This window comes from Bathycoccus prasinos, assembly GCF_002220235.1.
Source record: "Bathycoccus prasinos genomic : Chromosome_7".
Classification (NCBI taxonomy): domain Eukaryota; kingdom Viridiplantae; phylum Chlorophyta; class Mamiellophyceae; order Mamiellales; family Bathycoccaceae; genus Bathycoccus; species Bathycoccus prasinos.
In genome coordinates this window covers 470,094-489,727 of record NC_024002.1, presented here as the reverse complement: position 1 = coordinate 489,727, position 19,634 = coordinate 470,094, and the positions used below count along the sequence as shown (strand labels likewise).

General features: G+C 49.5%; 12 protein-coding genes across 12 annotated transcripts; 5 read left to right on the top strand and 7 right to left on the bottom strand.

Moving 5' to 3' along the window:
- Positions 1 to 297: 297 nt before the first annotated feature.
- Bathy07g02450 (unknown protein) lies at positions 298 to 1,443 on the top strand (the record flags this gene model as incomplete). Its single annotated transcript, XM_007512230.1, has 1 exon — positions 298 to 1,443. One exon carries the CDS (start codon positions 298 to 300, stop codon positions 1,441 to 1,443), a length of 1,146 nt encoding a protein of 381 aa, XP_007512292.1.
- Positions 1,444 to 1,611: 168 nt separating this feature from the next.
- Bathy07g02440 (predicted protein) lies at positions 1,612 to 5,022 on the top strand (the record flags this gene model as incomplete). Its single annotated transcript, XM_007512207.1, has 1 exon — positions 1,612 to 5,022. The coding sequence occupies one exon, from the start codon at positions 1,612 to 1,614 to the stop codon at positions 5,020 to 5,022; it is 3,411 nt and encodes a 1,136-aa protein (XP_007512269.1).
- A 73-nt stretch (positions 5,023 to 5,095) lies between these two features.
- Positions 5,096 to 5,863, bottom strand: Bathy07g02430 (predicted protein; the record flags this gene model as incomplete). Its single annotated transcript, XM_007511835.1, has 1 exon — positions 5,096 to 5,863. One exon carries the CDS (start codon positions 5,861 to 5,863, stop codon positions 5,096 to 5,098), a length of 768 nt encoding a protein of 255 aa, XP_007511897.1.
- A 72-nt stretch (positions 5,864 to 5,935) lies between these two features.
- On the bottom strand, positions 5,936 to 7,402 carry Bathy07g02420 (predicted protein; the record flags this gene model as incomplete). The annotated part of the gene is made up of 1 exon (XM_007512042.1): positions 5,936 to 7,402. The coding sequence occupies one exon, from the start codon at positions 7,400 to 7,402 to the stop codon at positions 5,936 to 5,938; it is 1,467 nt and encodes a 488-aa protein (XP_007512104.1).
- Positions 7,403 to 7,672: 270 nt separating this feature from the next.
- Positions 7,673 to 8,686, bottom strand: Bathy07g02410 (predicted protein; the record flags this gene model as incomplete). The annotated part of the gene is made up of 1 exon (XM_007512123.1): positions 7,673 to 8,686. One exon carries the CDS (start codon positions 8,684 to 8,686, stop codon positions 7,673 to 7,675), a length of 1,014 nt encoding a protein of 337 aa, XP_007512185.1.
- Positions 8,687 to 8,952: 266 nt separating this feature from the next.
- Bathy07g02400 (predicted protein) lies at positions 8,953 to 11,379 on the bottom strand (the record flags this gene model as incomplete). Its single annotated transcript, XM_007511853.1, has 1 exon — positions 8,953 to 11,379. The coding sequence occupies one exon, from the start codon at positions 11,377 to 11,379 to the stop codon at positions 8,953 to 8,955; it is 2,427 nt and encodes an 808-aa protein (XP_007511915.1).
- Positions 11,380 to 11,956: 577 nt separating this feature from the next.
- Positions 11,957 to 12,550, top strand: Bathy07g02390 (rhodanese-like domain protein; the record flags this gene model as incomplete). The annotated part of the gene is made up of 1 exon (XM_007512053.1): positions 11,957 to 12,550. The coding sequence occupies one exon, from the start codon at positions 11,957 to 11,959 to the stop codon at positions 12,548 to 12,550; it is 594 nt and encodes a 197-aa protein (XP_007512115.1).
- A 368-nt stretch (positions 12,551 to 12,918) lies between these two features.
- On the bottom strand, positions 12,919 to 15,465 carry Bathy07g02380 (predicted protein; the record flags this gene model as incomplete). Its single annotated transcript, XM_007512087.1, has 1 exon — positions 12,919 to 15,465. The coding sequence occupies one exon, from the start codon at positions 15,463 to 15,465 to the stop codon at positions 12,919 to 12,921; it is 2,547 nt and encodes an 848-aa protein (XP_007512149.1).
- A 646-nt stretch (positions 15,466 to 16,111) lies between these two features.
- Bathy07g02370 (unknown protein) lies at positions 16,112 to 17,134 on the top strand (the record flags this gene model as incomplete). The annotated part of the gene is made up of 1 exon (XM_007512273.1): positions 16,112 to 17,134. One exon carries the CDS (start codon positions 16,112 to 16,114, stop codon positions 17,132 to 17,134), a length of 1,023 nt encoding a protein of 340 aa, XP_007512335.1.
- Positions 17,135 to 17,249: 115 nt separating this feature from the next.
- Positions 17,250 to 18,060, bottom strand: Bathy07g02360 (Microsomal glutathione S-transferase 3; the record flags this gene model as incomplete). The annotated part of the gene is made up of 2 exons (XM_007512084.1): positions 17,250 to 17,531; positions 17,854 to 18,060. The coding sequence occupies 2 exons, from the start codon at positions 18,058 to 18,060 to the stop codon at positions 17,250 to 17,252; spliced, it is 489 nt and encodes a 162-aa protein (XP_007512146.1).
- A 72-nt stretch (positions 18,061 to 18,132) lies between these two features.
- On the top strand, positions 18,133 to 19,032 carry Bathy07g02350 (predicted protein; the record flags this gene model as incomplete). The annotated part of the gene is made up of 1 exon (XM_007511942.1): positions 18,133 to 19,032. The coding sequence occupies one exon, from the start codon at positions 18,133 to 18,135 to the stop codon at positions 19,030 to 19,032; it is 900 nt and encodes a 299-aa protein (XP_007512004.1).
- A 113-nt stretch (positions 19,033 to 19,145) lies between these two features.
- On the bottom strand, positions 19,146 to 19,631 carry Bathy07g02340 (macrophage migration inhibitory factor; the record flags this gene model as incomplete). The annotated part of the gene is made up of 1 exon (XM_007512003.1): positions 19,146 to 19,631. The coding sequence occupies one exon, from the start codon at positions 19,629 to 19,631 to the stop codon at positions 19,146 to 19,148; it is 486 nt and encodes a 161-aa protein (XP_007512065.1).
- Between the last annotated feature and the right edge of the window lie 3 nt (positions 19,632 to 19,634).

Here is a 19,634-nt window from a genome sequence, read left to right as displayed (position 1 = left end):
TCTGCAAAAGACGACAAAAATCGAGAAAAAAATTTCAAACAAAAAAACACAAGAGCGACAAGAAGAGAAAAAAAGAAGAAAAAAAAAGCGACGCATCATAAAACTTTAGCTTCTTTGTGTCTTCTTCTTCTTTTGCAAAGTTCGTTTTCCTAAAGCGTTTTGGGTTGTTTGCGCTTTACAAGTGCTGCTGCTACGGAGTATCTTTTTTCTAGAAAGTCATCAGGGAAATGTCGAGACGAGGTGAAGCACAAGAAAGATGATGATGATGCGAAAACGACGGAAACCGCGTAAAAACGCATGACGCTTCTGTTCCTCGCAAAATGCCGAGTTGTTCGTTGTTTCTTTCTTCTTCTGTGCGCGTGCTGCGGTCGTCTGTTTTTACGCGCGAACGACCATCCTCGCGTCTTTTGGGTTCTCGCAGCCGTTGAAGCGCAGAGAGACGATGCCGTGGGAAGCGATGCGTTCTTTTTCCCAGCGCGAGAGCAGCGAGGGAAACGCATCGTCGTCCCGAAAGAGACGAAGAAGACGTTTTCGAGAAAGAAGATGCTGCGCGAAGAGTTTAAGAAGCGATGCGAGGCGTCGAGAGCGAAAGTATCCGAAGAAGAAGAAGAAGAAGAAGGAGAAGAAGGAGAAGAAGAAAGAAGAGTGTGTTTGCGAAACCCGAACGATGAAGGAAAGTCAAAGTGCGTCGCGGTGCAAGAATCAACGACGAACAAACGAAACGTGAAGGCGTTTTGGAAAAAGCACGTCGAAGATGTTGGTGCGCTCTTTTGCACGGGTTCGACGCTGGACGCGTACGGCGTGAGGCATCCTGCGTTGTACAACGGCACGCGCGGCAAGCAAAGAGTCGTGACGGTTGGCGTAAACGCAGCCATATTTAATGAGAAAATACAACCACTCGATTACACGTTCCTGCAAGATCGAGGATCGAAGTCAGGAGATACATCTTTCGCATCGAACAGAGCAGCGATGATCGCGTATGAACCCAGAGAAGCGAAATTTTTCGGATTCTTTCCTGGTCAGAGAAACTTTTCCCCCTCGGACGAAGACGCCGAGCGAGCGAACGCTACGCAATACGAAGGGTGGCGGAAGCCGCACTGCGCGAATCCACTTTTACCGTTGGTAAAAGACGTCGGTAACTTTGTATTTGGAGGAAGTTGTTCGACGAGTTTTGCGGCGCTACAGTTTATATTGTACACCGGCGTAAAAAAGCTTTATCTGATCGGGTGCGACGTCGTGGGGGGCTACGGGCACTCCGCGCATAAATACGGCGGCAAATCTCGAAGAGTCGAATTAGGCAAACAGCGAAAAATGTGGCGCGAGTCGTATTTTTGGACATCGACGGAGTATCCGTGCGCTGAAATCATCGCCGTCAGGCCAAAGGGTCTCAGAAAAGTCGGCTTCTTTGAACGCTTTTCAGATCCCCCTTTCGTGGAAGTGTAGAAGTTCGCCTTCGTTAGAGAACACACACGCGAGAGAGAGAAAAAAGAAACGAGGAGGAAAATTGAGGAAAAAAAGAAGAGAAAAAAATACACGAGAGAGAAACAAAAAAAAAGCAACGAGGTAGGTTTATATCTCATAAAAAATACTAAGATGTTCTCTCTCTCTCTCATGCGTCACACGAAACGACGCACGTCGCGCGCGACCCCCGCGCACGAAGAAGACGAGATGAGAACGCGTTGTTGTTTCCGGAAAGCGGGTTTGGCGAGGCTTCCTTTTCTTTTCTTTTTCTTCTTCTTTTTCTTCTGTTTCCTCTCGTGCTTTGCGTTTGCGTTTGATCAGGAGGAGAACGAGAGAGGGGCTTCGGCGAACGCGTTTTCGATGACCACGAGAACGCCGAAGTTGGAGTTGTCGTCGTCGCATTCATCGTCATCATCGCAAGCTTTGGGAGAAAGGAGGAGGACTTTTTTGGAGACGAACGAGTCGCTCGTCGTTCGAGCAAGGTTGGAAAATGGACACGGGTACGAGAGGAAGGTCTATCTGAAGTTTCTGTTGGGGACGACCTCGAACGAGGAAGAGAAGTTTGAGAAGATGCGCGACGATGGGAAGTATCCCGATGAAACGGCAAATGATGGCGTGTATGCGGTCGCGGTGGACGTTGGGAAAGAGCTCGGGGCGAAAAATGGAGACGTGGTTTTGTTTCGCGCCGAGGCGTGGACGGAGAGCGGCGACAAAAAGCCGTTGCGTTCGCCGAAGGAAGACGCGAAGAAAGACGACCGGGAAGTCACCGTGGTTTCTCAAAGTCAGTATTCGTATTACGCGGTCGCGATCGTGAGTCCGAGTTTGAAAAGCGACACAAATTTGCCTGTTTTACACGTTTTACGCGCGAACGAACAGGACATGACGACGGATCGGGGGACGACGGCGAAAGTTTTCTTCGACGGGAAGTTTTACGACGAGGTGAAAATAAGGCGACGAGGTTCTGGGCGCGACGAAGAAAAGGTTGGAGTAGAACTTCCACCAAAAGATTGGCCGAAACATAAGTTTAAGTTTGATTTCAAAGGCGAACAATTCGTTTGGAATAAAGGCGAACCGGCGGTGGAGGAGTTCAATTTGAATTCTCAATGGCAAGAGCCCGGCGAAGAGACGTACATGCGATTAAATTTAGCGAATGCAATCATGGACGTTGCAAAAGTACCCGCGCCGACGACTTTTCACGTGCACGTTCAAGTCAACGGTAAGTACTACGGACTTTTCTCGTTCGTGGAACAAATCGATGAGACGTACCTCAAACGCCGGAAAATGTGGGACGAACAAAACTCGTTGTATAAAGCCGTAAACTGGAAGTATTCTAATCTTCGAGCGCCGAACGCGTCTTTATCGAAATGCCCTTGGGCGACTCCAGATTGGCCACGCCGATGGTCCGAGCGAGATGGGTATTGCCCTCAAATTTGGCGCAAGTCGTATCCGGCAAAGTCCAAGACGGTAGACGATCTTTGGGATTTCACGACAAACATCGCGAGGGCGAAAAAATACGCCCTCGGTACGAGCCAACAAGTGTACGCGGAAAAAGTGCTGTTCCAAATTTTAGAGGTTCCCTCTGTGATTAACGAGATGGCAGCGCAAACGATATTATTGAACAACGATCGATGCGCAAAAAATTATTACGTCTTTCGAAACGCGAAAACAAAGCGGTGGAGTCGTTTGCCTTGGGATTTAGAAGACGCGTTGCCGGCGGACAACAGATACGGCCTTGTGCTATGCCCCAAGCGCGATTGTTCGCCGAAAAGCACTCGATACTGCGTTTTAACGTGCGAGAAGTTCAACTCGCCGCTGTATTGCGATTCAGAACATCCTCAAGATATATTCTATTCCGAAGGTATCGCGCAAGAAGCTAAAAGCACTTACAACGAACTCGTCAACGTCATTTTGAAAACCGATCGAACTCGCGCGATGTACTTTGCACGGTTGCGAACGCTAATGAACGATATTTTAGGAACGAACTTTATCGAACGATACGTCGCGAGAACTTTGAAGACGATTAGACGAGACGCGCTGAGAGATTCCGTAAAATGGAAAGTTGGTGGCATTCGATCGATCGATCAAGGTGTTTTGCAGTTGTTATCGCAAAGCGTTAAGTTACGAAGAGAACAGTTGTTCGAGACGTATTCCGATATGATCCCAAAGACGGTCACTGAAGGAGAGATTTTGGAAAGCGTAAATATAAAAGCGTTTTCGGATATAGATGATACTGGTATCGGTTTGCGTTCGTGGATAGAAATCGAGAATAATTTACCCGCAGCTGCGGACATCTCCGGATTTTCGATCGCGTGCGGTAGCAATAAAATGAAAGTTTGGACGTTCGCACCCGGGACGGTGTTGGATGCGAAGCAATCGATATACGTCGTCGCCGACGAGAGTAACTTTTTGGACGATATCACATCAAACGCCAAGGACAATTATTACTTCTTCGTGCAACACGGCAACGACAAGTTCATCGAGCGACTGGAAAAATGTGTGAAGATCGAAGGAAGGAGCGATAGCCTTTCCGAGGAGAAAAAGGTGTTTTTCAGCATCGAGCCGAGAACGGTCGACAGAGCATTGAAAACGCTCTCGTCCTCTCCACTTTCCATCGACTCCTCAAATTGTACCGAGCCCGAAGCTGGACCGTGGGAAGAGTGGGGAGAGTGTTGTCGAGGAAACAAATGCGGGGTCTATTGCGACGAACCCGACGCCTCGCGAGGACGCCGGAGAGAACTCAACTTTGACAAGTTCATCGACCAACTTCTTCGGGAGGAGGAGGAGGAGGAGGAGAAATTGAACGAGACACCGAAACAACAACTTTGCTATCCGAGTTTAACCGCTAATTGGCAAGTCGATAAGAAATGCGGCGCGAAAAAATGCGGAGAACGTCGTGTACCGTACACGTGCACTACAGCTTTGCAATACGCGAAAAAAATAGCCTCCTCTTCGTCGTCGTCGTCGGTCCTTTTCGGCGCCGGTAAATCTGAATCCGGATGGGATTCGTCTTTCTCCTGGGGCGTGAAGGAAAGGAATAACATTGCCATCGGTATCGACGGTCAAGAAGACGGCAGCGGGAGTACAGGGAGTGTCAAAATACAACTGTACGGTGAAGGCGCGTTCGCGTTGGGCAAAAAAATCACAGACGGCAAAGTATTCCTCGAAACGTTTTCTCGATTCAATCGCTTGAACGTCTTCGTGGCGAGAGAGCGGTATCCGCAACCTCTCCCGAGGCTCACCTTACAAATCGAATTCTACTTTTGGCGCGACGGAGGAGTGTTTTCCAACAACGATGCGAGTGTCATCTTCTCCTCAAACGCGCGGTTTGAGACCGCGACGAGCGACGATGGATGGCAAAGCGGCTGTTACGAGAAAGCGTTTGCGAGTTTCAAAAACGAATTTACGCGAGGCGACGGAGGAGAGTCTCTCTCGGATTTCCTCCGAAACAAAAAACAACTCTTCGAAAGCGCTGACACGGTAACGATTAAAGTCGCCGTTCGCAACGCGTCTAGAAAATCGCCCATCGTTTTCTACGTCGGCTCTGTAGCGTTTGTCGCGTGAGAAAATGTTTTAATACAACAACAACACTCTTAAAATGTATAAAGTACACACGCACGCGCGAGCGGGAACGTCGTCACGCCACAACCCCGCCTGCTTTCTTCGCCGCCACGGCCGCCCCGAATAACTTCCCCACATCCAAAGGTACTCCAGTCATGGCATAAATCAGCGCAAACCCGCCAAACATATACGCGATCGTCCCGACCACGTTCACCGAAAACACCGTCAATCCAAACGCGTACGATTTTTTGTTCCCTGGGACATACTTTTGGAAAAACTCAACCAACGTATCCGTCTTGGGACTTATCGCGACGCTAAACGCGAACCTCGCCGGACGTACGACGTTTTGTATCATCCACAACCCAAAGTAAGAGCTCGCAAAAACCTTTAAGGATTCCGAAGAGGTCACCGGTGACTGCCCGGTCGCTTTGATCGACGTGTACGTCGCCACGAGTAAACTGGACACGTAGAAGAGGTTGGAGACGAATCCGTAGGAAAGCAAACACGCGGAGCCTAAACTCGCGATGGTTTTTTTATCGATCTTCGCGGAACGTTTCCACCAATCTCTGAGAGATTGGAAGGAAAGCGAAAAGCTCTGCGTCGTGGTTTTTTGTATTCTTCTTCTTCTTCTTCTCGATCGCTCTGGTCGTCTGTCTTCGCGAGCATCGAGTCGGAACGAAGACGTTTTCCCTAACGAGAATCTCGAGCTCATCATCATCATCATCGAAGTCGAGGAGGAGGAGGGAACAGCTTTGAGGGAAGAACGCCGTCGTCGTCGTCGTCTGCTCGAAAAAGAAGAGGAAGTCGTCGCAGAAGTCGTGGCGTGAAGGACGAGTCTCGACATGTTGTGTGTTTTTGTGTTTCTTCTCTCGTACTGCTTGGAAAATAAATGAAGAGAAAAAATTGAAGAAAACAATTAAACGCGGATGCTCGCTCGCGCGAACATCGTCGTCGTCGCCGTCACCGGTGGCTTGCGAGCGCGCTTTCTCCTTTGCTGAGTATTTCTCGACGTTTTTTTTCCCGCGGCGTTCTTCGCGTCGTCGGCCTCTTCCGGAGGAGGATCCGGCAGATCCGCTCCAGGGACGGTCAGTCCGAGAGCGGACGCGTTTTGAACCGGTTTCCAGTTGACTTGGAGGTGGTTTTCGGTCGATTCGTGTAAAAGAGCCTCGGCTAAGCGCCAACCCGATCGCATTGCAGTTTCTACGCTTGGCGATTGATCGTCGGTAGTGAGCCAATCGCCGCACACGCCGACGGAGGCATTAGCGTCGAACAGGTACTCGTTGTTGGCTACCGTTAATCCGTTTGCTGCGCCCCATAGTTGCATTTTGGAGAAAACGACGTTGTTGCTGAGCACGTTCGGAGCTATGCCTAAAGTTCTTCCCAACTCTGTTACTAAATCTAATTGGACTTTATCCGCGAACGCCGCGGGAATTGCTTCTTGCGGGCACTTGTTTCGTTTACCGTATACAGGCGTCGACAAAAGCGTAATCTCTCGGATGGAATTCATCTCATCCTTCTTCTTTTTCTTCAACGTATTGTTCCCAATATACGCCAAACTCTCGTTTTCTATCACGTGCGCGCCATCAAACGCGTCCAACTTTTGCATCGTGTCTTCGTCTAAATTCCCAATCGCAACGTTAGCGGACCAAATACTGCTCAAGACCAACTCTCGTTTCTTATACAGAGCCTCTCTCGTCTTGATACCAAAGCTCGCTTTCAGCGCGCTCAAAATCTTGGGACTTTCGTTCTTCTTTTCCGCGTTATTATTCACTGCCGTTTTCATCAAATTAAACGCGCACTTACCGTTATGCGCGATGACGACGAAATCGTATTCTCCCAACTCTCTGTAATTTTTCCGCGATCGATCCTGCGTATTCGCTAAGAGCCACGTGTTGCTGTTGGTTTTTTGCATCGATCCAACCCACTGAGGGCGTTCTATTCTGTTCTTCCTATCGCTCGCGACATCTAAAACGGATTCCTCCAAATGTTTGATAAACGCTCGAAATCCATCTTTCGACGCGTATCTCACGAGTTCGTCCTCAAATCGACGAAAAACGTAATGCTGCTGTTTATCTTCTTCTCTCATTAAAATCCCGTATCGGCTCAAATCATCGATCGCGTACAACTCTCCTCTCTTCGTTGCCTCTCGACAGTACTCGGCAAACTCTGTTTTGTTGTCTTTCACCGAGAAATACTGCGCCGCGTGATCAAACTCATATCCGCTTTGTTTATCCATTCGCGAAGAAATTCTTCCTCCACACGTGCGGTTTCCGGTATCAAAGACGACGATGGAATCGATGCTCGACTCGGACTCGGCCGCTAATCGCTGCGCACAGGCGAGGCCAGAGACACCTCCACCGATGATGGCGATTTTTTTGCCCATTTATAGTGTACCGATGATGATGCTGGTCGTGTGTTGTGTTGTGACGACTTACGGTGGTTAGAAAAGGGGAAGAGACTGAAGAGACTTCTCGTACGCGGACGATTGATGAGTGCGTTTCCTCACCTTCGTATTCTTCGTTCTCGTTTTCATCCTCGCGGTCGTCGTCGCAAAATGAAATGCTCTCTAATAAAGTGTGCTTCGTGAATACTACATCGCGTTTTTTACGTGCGTTCTGTTCTTCCTAGTCTACTGCGTATTTGCGCTCTAATTTTATTCTCCAACGCTCTCCTCCTCCTTCTCTTCCTCTTCTTCTCGTCGCCACCGTTCTCTCTGGTCTTCCTCTTTCAACGTCTCCGCGACAATTCGGGCGACGTTATGATCGAACCCTCTGCGTTGCAACCACGCGAAAAGTCGTCGGGTTTTCGCCTCGGAATCGTCCTTTAAATATCGCGCGGACGCTCCCGAAACCCACTGCTTTCGAGCCGAGGCGAAGAGTTCGCTCGCGCGTTTCCCGACCACCGCGCTTTCGTCCTCACCTTCCGCTCCAGAGACGCTCACGTCGGATTCGTGCGTAAACCGCAAAAGCTCGCTGTTGTTATTCGTAGTACCGTCATCGTACACTCCGCTGCACGCGTCTTCGTAATCCCTGCACGCGTTCAGCAACTCCTCCCTGAGCGACCGCTCCCAATCCGCGTACACCTTCCACAACCCGTCCTCGACGTCGTTCTCATCTACCCCTCTCCTCTTCAACTCACTCGCTACTTTCCACTTATTCCACCTCGATTGTCTCCATTTCATTCTCGCCCACTGTTCGCTGTATAACTTGTCCGAATGTAATCCTAACCGTTCGATTTCCTCCAGCGCTTCTCGCGCGTCTTCCACCTCGTACCCTTTGTCTTCCACCAATTTTAGTTCCAATTCTTTCTTCGTCCGAGGTTTCGCCGCGAGAAACCTTAACGCTTGCGATTTCGCCTTATCGATCGCAGTTTCCCGGAATCTTCCGTCCGGTTGTTTTTGCTCGCGCGAAGAACCGTCGTCGTTCGAAGAAGAGTTAGAAATCTCTCGAAGCGCGGAGTGTAAAGCGTCTTTTCTCGTTCTCTTTTCCCTTTTGTTTTTGTCGCGAGAAGACGAAGGATTTTCCTCACCAACAACCTCACCAACGCCAGCAACAACGAGCCCCCGGTTTTGACGACGATGATAAATACATCGGTTGCGCTTCGATTTCGTCGCCAGAAGATTGAGCAGTCGACCAAAACGCGGAAGAGGTCGGAAGGCAAAGAGCATTAAATTGGAAATTTTAAATATCTGCCCTTTAAGCGTGTTGTGAGGAATTCAGAAGCTTGGGAAAAAGAAATAAAAAATGTGAGCACACGCGCGACCGAAGACTGCTTCTCAAGCGCCAGAAGAAGAAGATTAAGAAGAAGAAGAAAAAGAAGAGCAGAAGAGAGAAAAGAAAACGCACTTATATATACGATTGGTTGTTTGACGTGTGTGTTGTTAAATGAATATGAATTAAAAGTACACATATAAATATGATCGTATGATGAAATTTAGTCCTTGGAAGCGAACCAGGTGGACGGCTTCAACCAACGCTTCTCCTTGGCGACGAGCGACGCTTGAAACTCTCTAGCCTCGCGAGTGGCTTCCTCGCGGGAAATGGTCGCGCCCTTGGCTTTGGCTAACTTTGCCGACGCGGCTCGTTCGGAGCTCGATTTTGGTTTGCACGAGTTGATCGGTCCGTCGTCCACGGAGTCGCACGTGAATTTGGCTTGGAAGGCGTAGGACTCGTAGGTGACGTTGTTCTCGCGAGCGCCGTCTTGGACGTTCCACATAGAGATGTCGTTGTCCATGCCTTTGTCTAAAACACCGGCGAACATGCGGGAGAAATCGGTGCAAGAGCTGACGTCCCAGGTGGACAAGTCTTGGTTGAAAGAAAAAGCGTTCTGGAACATGGTGTTCATTTTCTTGACGCTCGAGACGTCCCAACCGCCGATTTTGGCGTTGAACAACGTCGCGTGTTCGAACATGCCGGACATATCTTGAACTTTGGACGTGTCCCACTTGTAAAAGTTTTTACCGGTGAACGCATCCGCGTCTTTGAACATTTGCGACATGGACGTGACCGAGGAAACGTCCCATTCGCCAATGAGGCCGTTGAACGAGGAAAGTCGGTCGTTGCTGTCCGCTAAAGGCGGGTCGTAGAATAACTTGTCCATGTTGGTGACTTTCTTCGTGTCCCAGGTGTTCATTTTACCCCACTCTCCGTCCGGGCAGTTACCGGCGACCGGGTCGACGGCGAGACACGCCGCGACGGCGGCGTGGATGTTACTGTCCGTGAGCGGGTTCTTGGGCGTAGTAGTTGTAGACGTCGGCGTTGCTGCTGCCGCGTTGGTCGACGCGGAAGTAGCAGAAGCCGCGTTGTTGTTGCCGCTCGTGGTGGTGGTAGACGTGGGAGTAGCCGCCGCGGCTTTCGCCGCTGTCGTCGGGGAAACGTGCTCGTTGGCGTGTTGCTGCGCCACGTTCGGCGCCGTATTCGGCGCCGCGCCCGGTGCCGCCGGGCACCCGGCCGGGTGGTGATCCGTCGGCACTTCGCACGTGCTCGTATCTCTCATGTTGTAGCACTGACCAAACAAGTACACGTTACCGGCGTTGGATCCATCTTTCGTTCTCGGGTAAGCCTTACCGAGACCAAGCGATGGAACCGCTCTCGTCGAAGAAGGCATCTGCTTCCACAACAAGCTCCGTCCTTGTTTCTGTTTCGATTCGTTTTCTTGTTTTTGTTTCTTATTTTGCTGGTCTTTTTTAGCGTATTTTCTCACGGTGACTTCCTTACCGCCTAAACTCGCAACCTCGCTCGTAAAATCTTCCGCGGTTTGACATCCTCTCCCGCCTTCCGTGCACGGCATCGTGTAATCCGTGCACTCCCACCCTTCGCATTTTTGCAACGTGCACGTCTGCGCGGCGGCGTCGCATTCAATGTCTGTCGACGTGTAACCGTTACCGTGGACTAACCATTTTAACCACGCTCCTAAATCGACGTAGTTCATGCTCGTCACCCCGGTCTCTGAATCCGTGGTGCTCGAAAACTCCGGCCACCAGCCTTGAGTTTGCGCGTCTTCAAAAGCCTTTGCGTTTTCCGTCGTTGGCGGCGTCACAAAGTTCCCGTCCGCGTCGATGAACCCGTGCTTCCCGGCGTACGCCACCGCCGCGGCGTTCGTTTTCACCGCCTGCTGGCTCGCGATGTTATCGATGCCATCTTCCAACCTCTTCTTATCGCTGGCGTTTTCTTCCGTGGCCAACTCACTTTCGGCGCCCCACACGGCGGCGTTCCTCGCCGCCTCCGAAATCGGTCCACCTTCGATAGCTTGCGCGCCAATATCGGACAAATAATTCGTCTCGTTTTTCACGTCGTACAAATAAAACCCAAACTGTTCGCCTTCTTCCAGTTTGTACGCGACCGAGTACGTCCCGCACCCGACTTCCGCCATATCCACCGCGTGTTGGAACGCAAAGTTATGGTCTTTCGACTTCAAGGATAACTTGGCGCCGACTTTACCGACGAAACCGCCGTTCGGGAACGGAAGCAAACCGAGCGTCGAGGAGGACGTGCACCCTAACGTCAGCGTCACCAGTTCCGACGAATCAACTCCGCCGCCCAACGAGACAGCATTGGAGGATCCCGAGGACAAAAACGACCCCGACGACGCTTTCTTCCCCCCTTTCGAAGACGCGGCAGAAGAAGAGAGGAGGAAAGACGTCCTCCCAACACCATTGCTTTTACTCGAAGAAGAGGACACCAAGGCAGCTCCACCGAAGAGTAACGCGGTCGCTCCAATCATCAACCCCCGAGACGGGAAAGAATCGTACCGTCTCTTCCCGGTGTTCTTGTTCTTCTCGACGACGAGTAAAGTCTGCTTCGTTCGCGTCCCATCGTCGAAATTGGGGAGTAACGGCGACTGTTCTTCAAAGACGGACATGATGACGACGATCGAAGATTTTGAGCCGCGGCAGCAGAGAGAGAAAAAGATTGAAAATCCGAGAATTTCCTTTCTCTCGAGAGTCAGCTTTATTCGTGAAAGAAAATATGCACACTCTCTGCGTGTGATTCTTTGAACCAAAAAGTGCTCTCTAAATCTCTCTCTGTTCAGACGAGAGTGTTTTGTGTGCGTGTTTTGCGTGTGTTCAGATCAACTTTAAGAAGCGCTCGCGTTTGTGGTAGAAAAAGTGCCTCTCGTTCCTCTTTTGGAAAGGACTCGAAATTTTTTGTGATGAAACCCTAACTACCACAAGAGTACATTTTTCAAGCAGAAGAAAGCAAAAAAAGAAGAAGGAAAAAAGAGGGCGAATTAAGACTGACGTGTACACGTTTTCGATCTCTCTTTCTTTCGCTCGTTCTCGCAATCAACGGCCACGAACGTGTCTCTTTTGCCTTTGTTTGGATATTATAGTCTATTTTGAAACTCATCTTTCTTTCCCGCTGCGAGAATCTCTTCACACTTTATCTCGCACAGTCACACATCTACACATAAACACGCATCAAACGTACGTTTAAAGATGAGTTTTGCATCGACTTCCATTCAATCGTCCTCGTTGCTGTTTTCGACGAGGAGTTCTTCGTCGTTCAAGAAGACGACTAATCCGAAATCATCCGCCAGAAGATCTTCTCTTAAAGTCTCCGCATCGGCCGAAGCCGATGCGGCGAAAATCAAAGTCACCGACGTGAAAGAAACCTTAGGTCGCGGGTTTATTTTGGTGGACATTCGATCTCCGGAGGAAGTCGCGGAGACTGGGTCGAAGTTTTCCTGGGAGAAAATCCCGATCGCAGCCATGGACGATGAAGGAAATCCAATGAGCAACCCGAACTTTTTGGCTCTGATTAAGAACAAGTTCCCGAACTCGATGAGTCGAATTTTGTTGGCGTGCGACGACGGGACGTTTCGATCGGAGTTGGCGCACAAGCTCATCACGCAGAAATTGGGGTATTCGCAGGTAAAGATTATCGAAGGCGGCATCGACGCGTACATTGAGTTTCAGCCGTTGACGAAGGAGGACAAGATCAAGGTTAGAATGGTGGCGCAAGCGGGCAACGACTTGTCCATGCTGGTCTCCGGCGTCGATACCAGACAAGCTGGACAAAAGTTGTATTAAACTTCTGTTTTGTGTTGTCACAGAATTTTCACGCGTTTTTGTTCTCCGTGGATGTATGGAGAAATGCGTGTGTATGAATATAGCTTTTATCTACCCACCCATTTTGTTTATATATATACTTTTACGTGATGTTCAACTTTGAAAAAATCTTCTCTTCGTACACAGAAAAACGCGCGCGCGATATATACGACAGCTTTTTCGACGAACAGGACTGTAGAAGGTGGTAGTAGTGGTGGTATCATATTATTTACCTCTGAACTGAACGCTCCTCGAAAGCGTCGTATTATATAGTGTATTACTCTCTCTCTCTCTCTCTCTCTCTCTCTCTCTCTCTTGCTTTCTCTCTCTAACAACAAAATCAGCAAAAATCATCGAATGTGGCAAACATCGAATTGCGCAAGCGCTTGCAAAAGCATGATGACATCCTCGACATCGTCGACGTAATACGGCGCTTTGGACGGTTTTTGACCGACGGTAGAGCAAAATGTAGCGCATCCGGCATAGGATGCGTCCATTTCTTTTCTATTTTCAATCGCGATAAACATTTCCTCGTCCGAACGGTCGTCGCCGATGGATAAAATGAAATCCACCGCGTCGGTGTTGCTTTGTTCTCTCGATAAAACTCGATCAACCGCTAAGCGTTTGTTGACGTCTTGAGCGGTGATTTCGACGACGTTGTTTCCTCTTCGAACATCCACCGGATCGTGCTCTAAAGCACCTTCTAAGTGGTCGACTAACTCTTTCGCTTGCCAATTACCGAAATCTGCATCCGCGTCGCGATAGTGCCACACGAACGAACTTCCCTTGGCTTGAATGAACGAGCCGTCCGTAGCTTCCATGTACTGCTCTAAAATCGGTAACACGGTATCTTTCCACTCGGCAACGTGATCAGCCGTACCGGGAGGTGCTAATTCAATCCATTCGTTGTTCGTATCGTCTCCTCGATACCAGTATCCGTGTTCGGCGACTAAAGAAATATTCGGCACTTTACCGAACCATTCGTCCAGGGTGGCTTTTTCGCGTCCGCTAACAATGCATAAAGTGTTCGCCTTATCGGCGGCTATAGAGGTCAATAAACTCGTCAAATGCGACGTCGGTGGCTGGTTGAAGGAAGCTAGCTGCACGAGCGTCCCGTCGTAATCGATGAATAGTTTTCGTTTCCTCGCTTTCTGATAGGCGCCGACGCACCTGTTCGTATCCAACTTGCGAAAGCTCGAATCGAGTTGCACGACTCTAAAATTCAAACCGAAACCTAAACCGTAGCTTCTCGAAGACGACGCTCGCGCGCACGTTCTTTGTAACTCACTCAAACAACTTTTCGCCCAAAACCCGACGTTGTGTTCGCCAACGTATTTCCAGTGTTTCTCGTGTCTCATCTCGCTTTCTTTAGAGCTCAAGGATAACGCCTTGTAGACGACATCTGCGACGTCGTCCACGTCCCACGGGTTCACGCGAAACGCCCCGGATAAGGACGGAGACACGCCAGTAAACTCAGAAACGATTAAACTTGACTGTCTTGGTAACGCGTACCCGTCTCTGGTTGCTTTCTCTTCGTCTCTTGGGCCTTGTCTACACGTGACGTATTCGTACGGCGCGAGGTTCATGCCGTCTCTGGTGACGGTGACCACGGCCACGTCGGCGACGGAGTACAAAGCCGCTCTTTCGTGTAAAGGAATAGCCTGTTCACGAAAAATGACCACCTCGGTACCCGCCGCACTGTTAATCTCCTTTACTAACCTGTGCACTTCCCCTCGCAAGTTATCCACGTCTTCGTTTTTCGCTCGCGCTGGGTTACAAATCTGTAACAATACGATCGATTCAACCAACTGCGGATGTTCCCTCAACAACGTCTGGTAGGCTTTTAATTTCAATTCGATGCCTTTAAAGACGTCGAAATCATCGATGGCCAAGAGTATGCGTTTCCCTCGGTGCGCTCTTAACATATCGTTCCGTATATTCACCGCCCCTGGAGTCGTTAACGCCTCTCTCAATCGATTGGTTTTCACGCCCGTCGGGCAGATTTTCACCGACACTTGCCTTCCGTAATAATCAATACATAACGACCCACGATTCGTGGTATACGTTAAACCTAACAACCTCGTGCAGCAACTCAAAAAGTGCCTCGCGTAATCGAACGTGTGAAACCCAACCACGTCTGCGTTTAACAATCCTCTTAAAATCAACTCTCTATTCGGCAACGTCTTGAAAATCTCCGAAGACGGAAACGGCGTGTGTAAGAAAAACATGCACCGAATAGAATTAAACCTTTTCCGTAAAAACGTCGGTAAAATCATCAAGTGATAATCTTGAATCCACACGTGGTCGTCCTCGGAGCAGACTACTTCCATCAGCGTATCCGCAAAAATTTTATTCGCGCCGACGTGCGCTTGCCACAACGGCTTTTCAAACCTTTGCTCGTTCTGTCCCATCGGCAACACGTAATGCATCATGTTCCACAAATACTCCTTACAAAACCCTTTATAATGCCTCTCCCGTATCTCCGAATCCACCATCACCGGAACACAGTTGAACCTTTTTTGCAAATCCCTCATCAACGCGTCCTCTTCCTCGCCTTCGATATCGCACGCGTTGCTCGGCAACATCCCGACGTTGATCATCACTTTAAAGTCCCCGTCGTCCAAAGCTCCCTCGCGCATTTGGTCGAATATAGAATCCCCGTCTGGTTCGATTTCCCACGTGTGTCCGAAATGATTTTTCTCAGTCAGTTTGGTCATTTTCAGCGGTAACTGGTTCGCGCAGACGATGACGCGTTCCACGTGCGGTTCGCTTTGGTACGAATCCGTGGAAAATGCGCCCGAGGATTTTTGGGAGGTTGTTTCTCGAGGCGAGACGAGCTCTGCAGTACGCGTACGCGTGATAAAGAAAGAGAAGTATTTAAAAGGGTGAGTCGTCATCGTTTGCGCTGTTTGCGCGCGAACGCGAAAAGACGGGAACAAAACACCGTTTTGCGCACGAAGAAGAAGACGACGAAGAAAAAGACGAACCCCCATTCGTAGAAAAGGTTATCGTCTGACGGGGAAGCACAATTCCTGTGTTTTCTCTTCTTTGAAGAAGAACAACACAACGACACCACTCTTTGACGAGACGACGAAGTGTATTCGTACCTTGTAAGTTTTGAAACGAGCTCCCGCTGGACTTCTTCATGATTAAAACCGCGCGCTCTTTCTCTCTCTTCTCCCTTCCGCGCGCAAAGTTTGCGTGTGGAGCAACAACCGACTGCCTTTCTCTCTTTCTCTCAGAGAGTTTTTTTCGTCTCTCTCTGAATGCACGGGTGACTCCCAAACCCGAAATTTGGTACTTTAGGAGTACACTTTGGTCTCCCGCACGAGTGCAAATTTGTACTCGTGCACACACGATGAGGAATCTCTCACAGAGAGCATATCTGATGGGACCCGTTCGTTAGTATTTTCCCCAAGCGCTTGGGGGAAAGTTTTGTATTATATATCGAACATTTGACACAAAAGCGCGCTGCTTTTTTCGGCTTTTGTCGACTTTGACGACAGGACTCGACGACGAAGACGACGAAGAAGTGTACACGTAATGGACGTGGCATCGTTCCGCGCGTTTTATGCTCGCGTCGAAGCCAAACCAACCTCGGATTCGAAAATCAAAGAGATAAATTCCCGCGTCGCCAACCATTACAACGAGAACAAATTCATCCTAAACTGTCAACAACTCGGAGAACTGATGAAACTGGTCAACTTTGCGAACTTGAGAGAAGAAGTGGCGAAAATTTGCGGCAATTCGATCGTCGATTGGGACGAGGTGGAGAAAAGGGAACTTTTCTTTCGGAATTGTAAACCGTGGGAAAGAGACGATTTGACGAAAGCGGTTGAGAGCGAGAGGAGCGGCGGCGATAGGGGCGGGGGCGGCCAACGAGGACAACAACACGAACGCGAAGAACTGAGTCCTTCTTTTTACCCTAAACCACATAAAGCGCCCGAGCATCAGCAAATGGACATCGCGGCGGCGGCGGCGAGAATGTCCGTCGGCGGCAACGCAGACGAAGAAGCCGCGAAACGGAACATGGTTATCGCGGCCACGGAAGAAATGAACGCCCAGAGGGATGAAAAAAATATTTTTACGTTTAACATGGAATGGATGGATGTAAACACCGCCGCTGCCATTGCGAACGCGGTCCAAACGGATGAAAACACGTTCTTTCCGGGCCTCGTCAACGACCGGGAGTGGAGCGCTAAAACGCCCATGCAACGGCTGCGGGATACCAAATGGGTTCCCCCGAAATTGGTTGCGAGAGGCGTCAGTGAAGATGAATTTACTCGTTTGTGCGATATACTGATCAAGGCGTTTGAGAAGTTACCGTTTACCAAAATGCGCGGCGGCCCCGGCGTGAATGAAATTTTGTATTTCTGTTTCCCGCTTGGTCCGATATGTTGTGTTTTACAGATGATGAACCCGATTACGTGGTTGATTTATACGCCGTTCGAAACTGACATCAAAGAACGCGCGTTGCCCGCAATGGATGACATTTTACGCCGGCATAATTTAAAAGCGGTAAAGCCTTCTAATTTCAATAGATCCATCGCTATCGTCGAAATGTGATGACAGTTTAAGATCGCACGTGTATCAACACATAGAGTCATTCTAATGAATATGTATAACGCATACTTTGGTTGTACCATGGTAATAAAACAAAATGCATTATAAAATTGCTTAACTACTGCACCATCTTATACCCGACGACGAACGTCATCACGGACAACGGTATGTCGCCGAGATGCGCAAGCATCCCTCCGTGTCGGCGATTCGCCGGATTGCCCGTTCCGTATCCGACGACGTACGCGACTCTCCCGACGGACCAGATTCCGCACAACGCCGCCGCCGTCACCGGGTGCATCAAACCAACCATCATCGTTTGCGCCGCAACGGATGGGGCGCTTTCGAGCGTGTTTTGATGCGCGCGTTGCACGCAATCGAACTCTTTCTTGTTTTTATGCCCCTGTTTTGATGATTGCAAACAGCAGAGTTTAGAGGAGGAAAAGAAGAGTTTTGTCAGCATCATTCAGGGAAACAACAACAACAACAACAACAACAACAACAACAACAACAACAACAACAACAACAACAACAACAACAACAACAACAACAACAACAACAGATGATGATGATACTGGTGATGATATAAATGATGCGCAAAGCGACGAACGGGAAAGAGACACACACAGAGAGAGATTGTATTCCACACAAACACATCAAGGCAACGTGATGACAAAATTCGCCGCCTTTCCCCAAGTTACGAGTAGAATGTGTAATTAAAGTACCTCGGGAGCGTATAAGTTCGGGTATTTCACGCCGTATTTACTCCTCGCTTTGATCACTCGCACGACGGCGACGACGTTTGGGATCCCCATCGCGGCAATTGCGAGGACGACGTAGCCGTAGTTCTCTGGTATTTGCATTTTGTATTGCGTTCGTTCTGTTCTCCTTTGACGTGTCTCGAGTGCGGAATTTTCAAATCCAATCTCCATTAAAGAGAGACGCGCGCGAAGACATCATTAAATCAAATCATCGTCGTCGTCGTCGAAAGAGAGAAGCACGCGATGAAACTGAGCGACTACCAACGGGTGAAATCTGTGTTCACCCAATTACCGATGAACTGCCCGCCACCGATGCACGCGCTCTGCGAACAGTTCCCTCAACTCTCTTTGGACGCGTTGTTTTCAATCTACGGACAAGAGTTTTCCCGAAAGGTACGACTGACGCACGGAAAATTCGTTCGCTCGATCGAATCCATCGAAAAGAGATACTTAAACGGCGAGGACGTGTTCGATATCGCGCAAAACGTGGATTTTCCAGCCTGTCAACTCTTGCGGCTAATCGTCGAGAGCGTTTTGAAAGTGAACCATAAATCGGTCGGGAAGATGTTGAAACGTCCGTACGATGCGAACGGTCTGTTTCCGAGCGAAGTGCCGGAAGATTCGAGAGCGATGACGTCGGGGTTAAACAGCAACAAAGGGAAGAAATTGATAGAACGAATGAAAGTAGACTGCGAACGCGTGGTGGCGTGGGATTGCGGAGCGTCTCCGGCGACGGAACGGTCGCGAAGAGAAGCCGGATTGGAGTACGAGAGGATATTGGAAGAGGCGCTGCGAGATATCGGCGCCGAGTTTGAGACGGAGACGGATTTGCGAGCGGAAGGGGCGAGTCGGACGCCCGATGTGAGATTAAAAGTACCAATCAGCGTTTGCGGGAGAACCATTCACTGGATCGACAGTAAGGCTTCGTTTTGTGATCCGCAAGTGCACGAAGAGAGCGGGTCGAAGCAGTTTCGAGCATACGTGAATCGATTCGGGAGCGGGATGGTCATTTATTGGCACGGCGTCGTCGAGGAGTTAAGAGAAGTCGATCCGAACGTCTTGTTGGTGGATGCGTTTCCAGAGAGGAAAGATATCGTCATGCTCGCACGTTTCGAGGAGGACGGCGAAAATGAAGACTTTTAAGAGTAGTTTTTAGTTAGATGACAATTATTAGTAGTAGTTGAAGAAAGTTGTATTACGGTTGTGATGAACAACACGACGCGAGCGCGCGCGCGCGGATTTAATACCTCTTCTTCTCACCCGCCAAACGTCGCCCCGTCGTATCCGCAATTCTCTCGTTCCATGTCCACAAATTCCACGTACACTCGATTCTTCGGAATCATAAAGTCTCTTTCCAATATCTCGCAAAGTTTCTCCATGACCTTTTTGTTGTTCTCGAGGTTTATGCCTCCGATAGATTTCAACGTCCCCAGCGCGCACGGCTCTTCCTTCCCGCCCCACGTCATTGAAACGTCGTCGTGTACGCACACGCACACGTACGTTTCCGGTTTCGATAAAGTTTCCGCTATGTGTTTGGACATTTCTTTCATAAAATCCGCGCGTATTCCTAAACCCATCTCACAGCTCACGTGCAACAAGAAAGAAGGATCCCCGGGGAGTAATTCTAAATCACCTCTTTTCGAGCGACTTTTGATGCCGTCCAGACGCTTCTCCCTCCGCCGCCGCCAAGGTTTTGTCGTCGTCGTGTTCAAAGTCGTCGCGTGCCTCGCGCAAGAAAACATCAA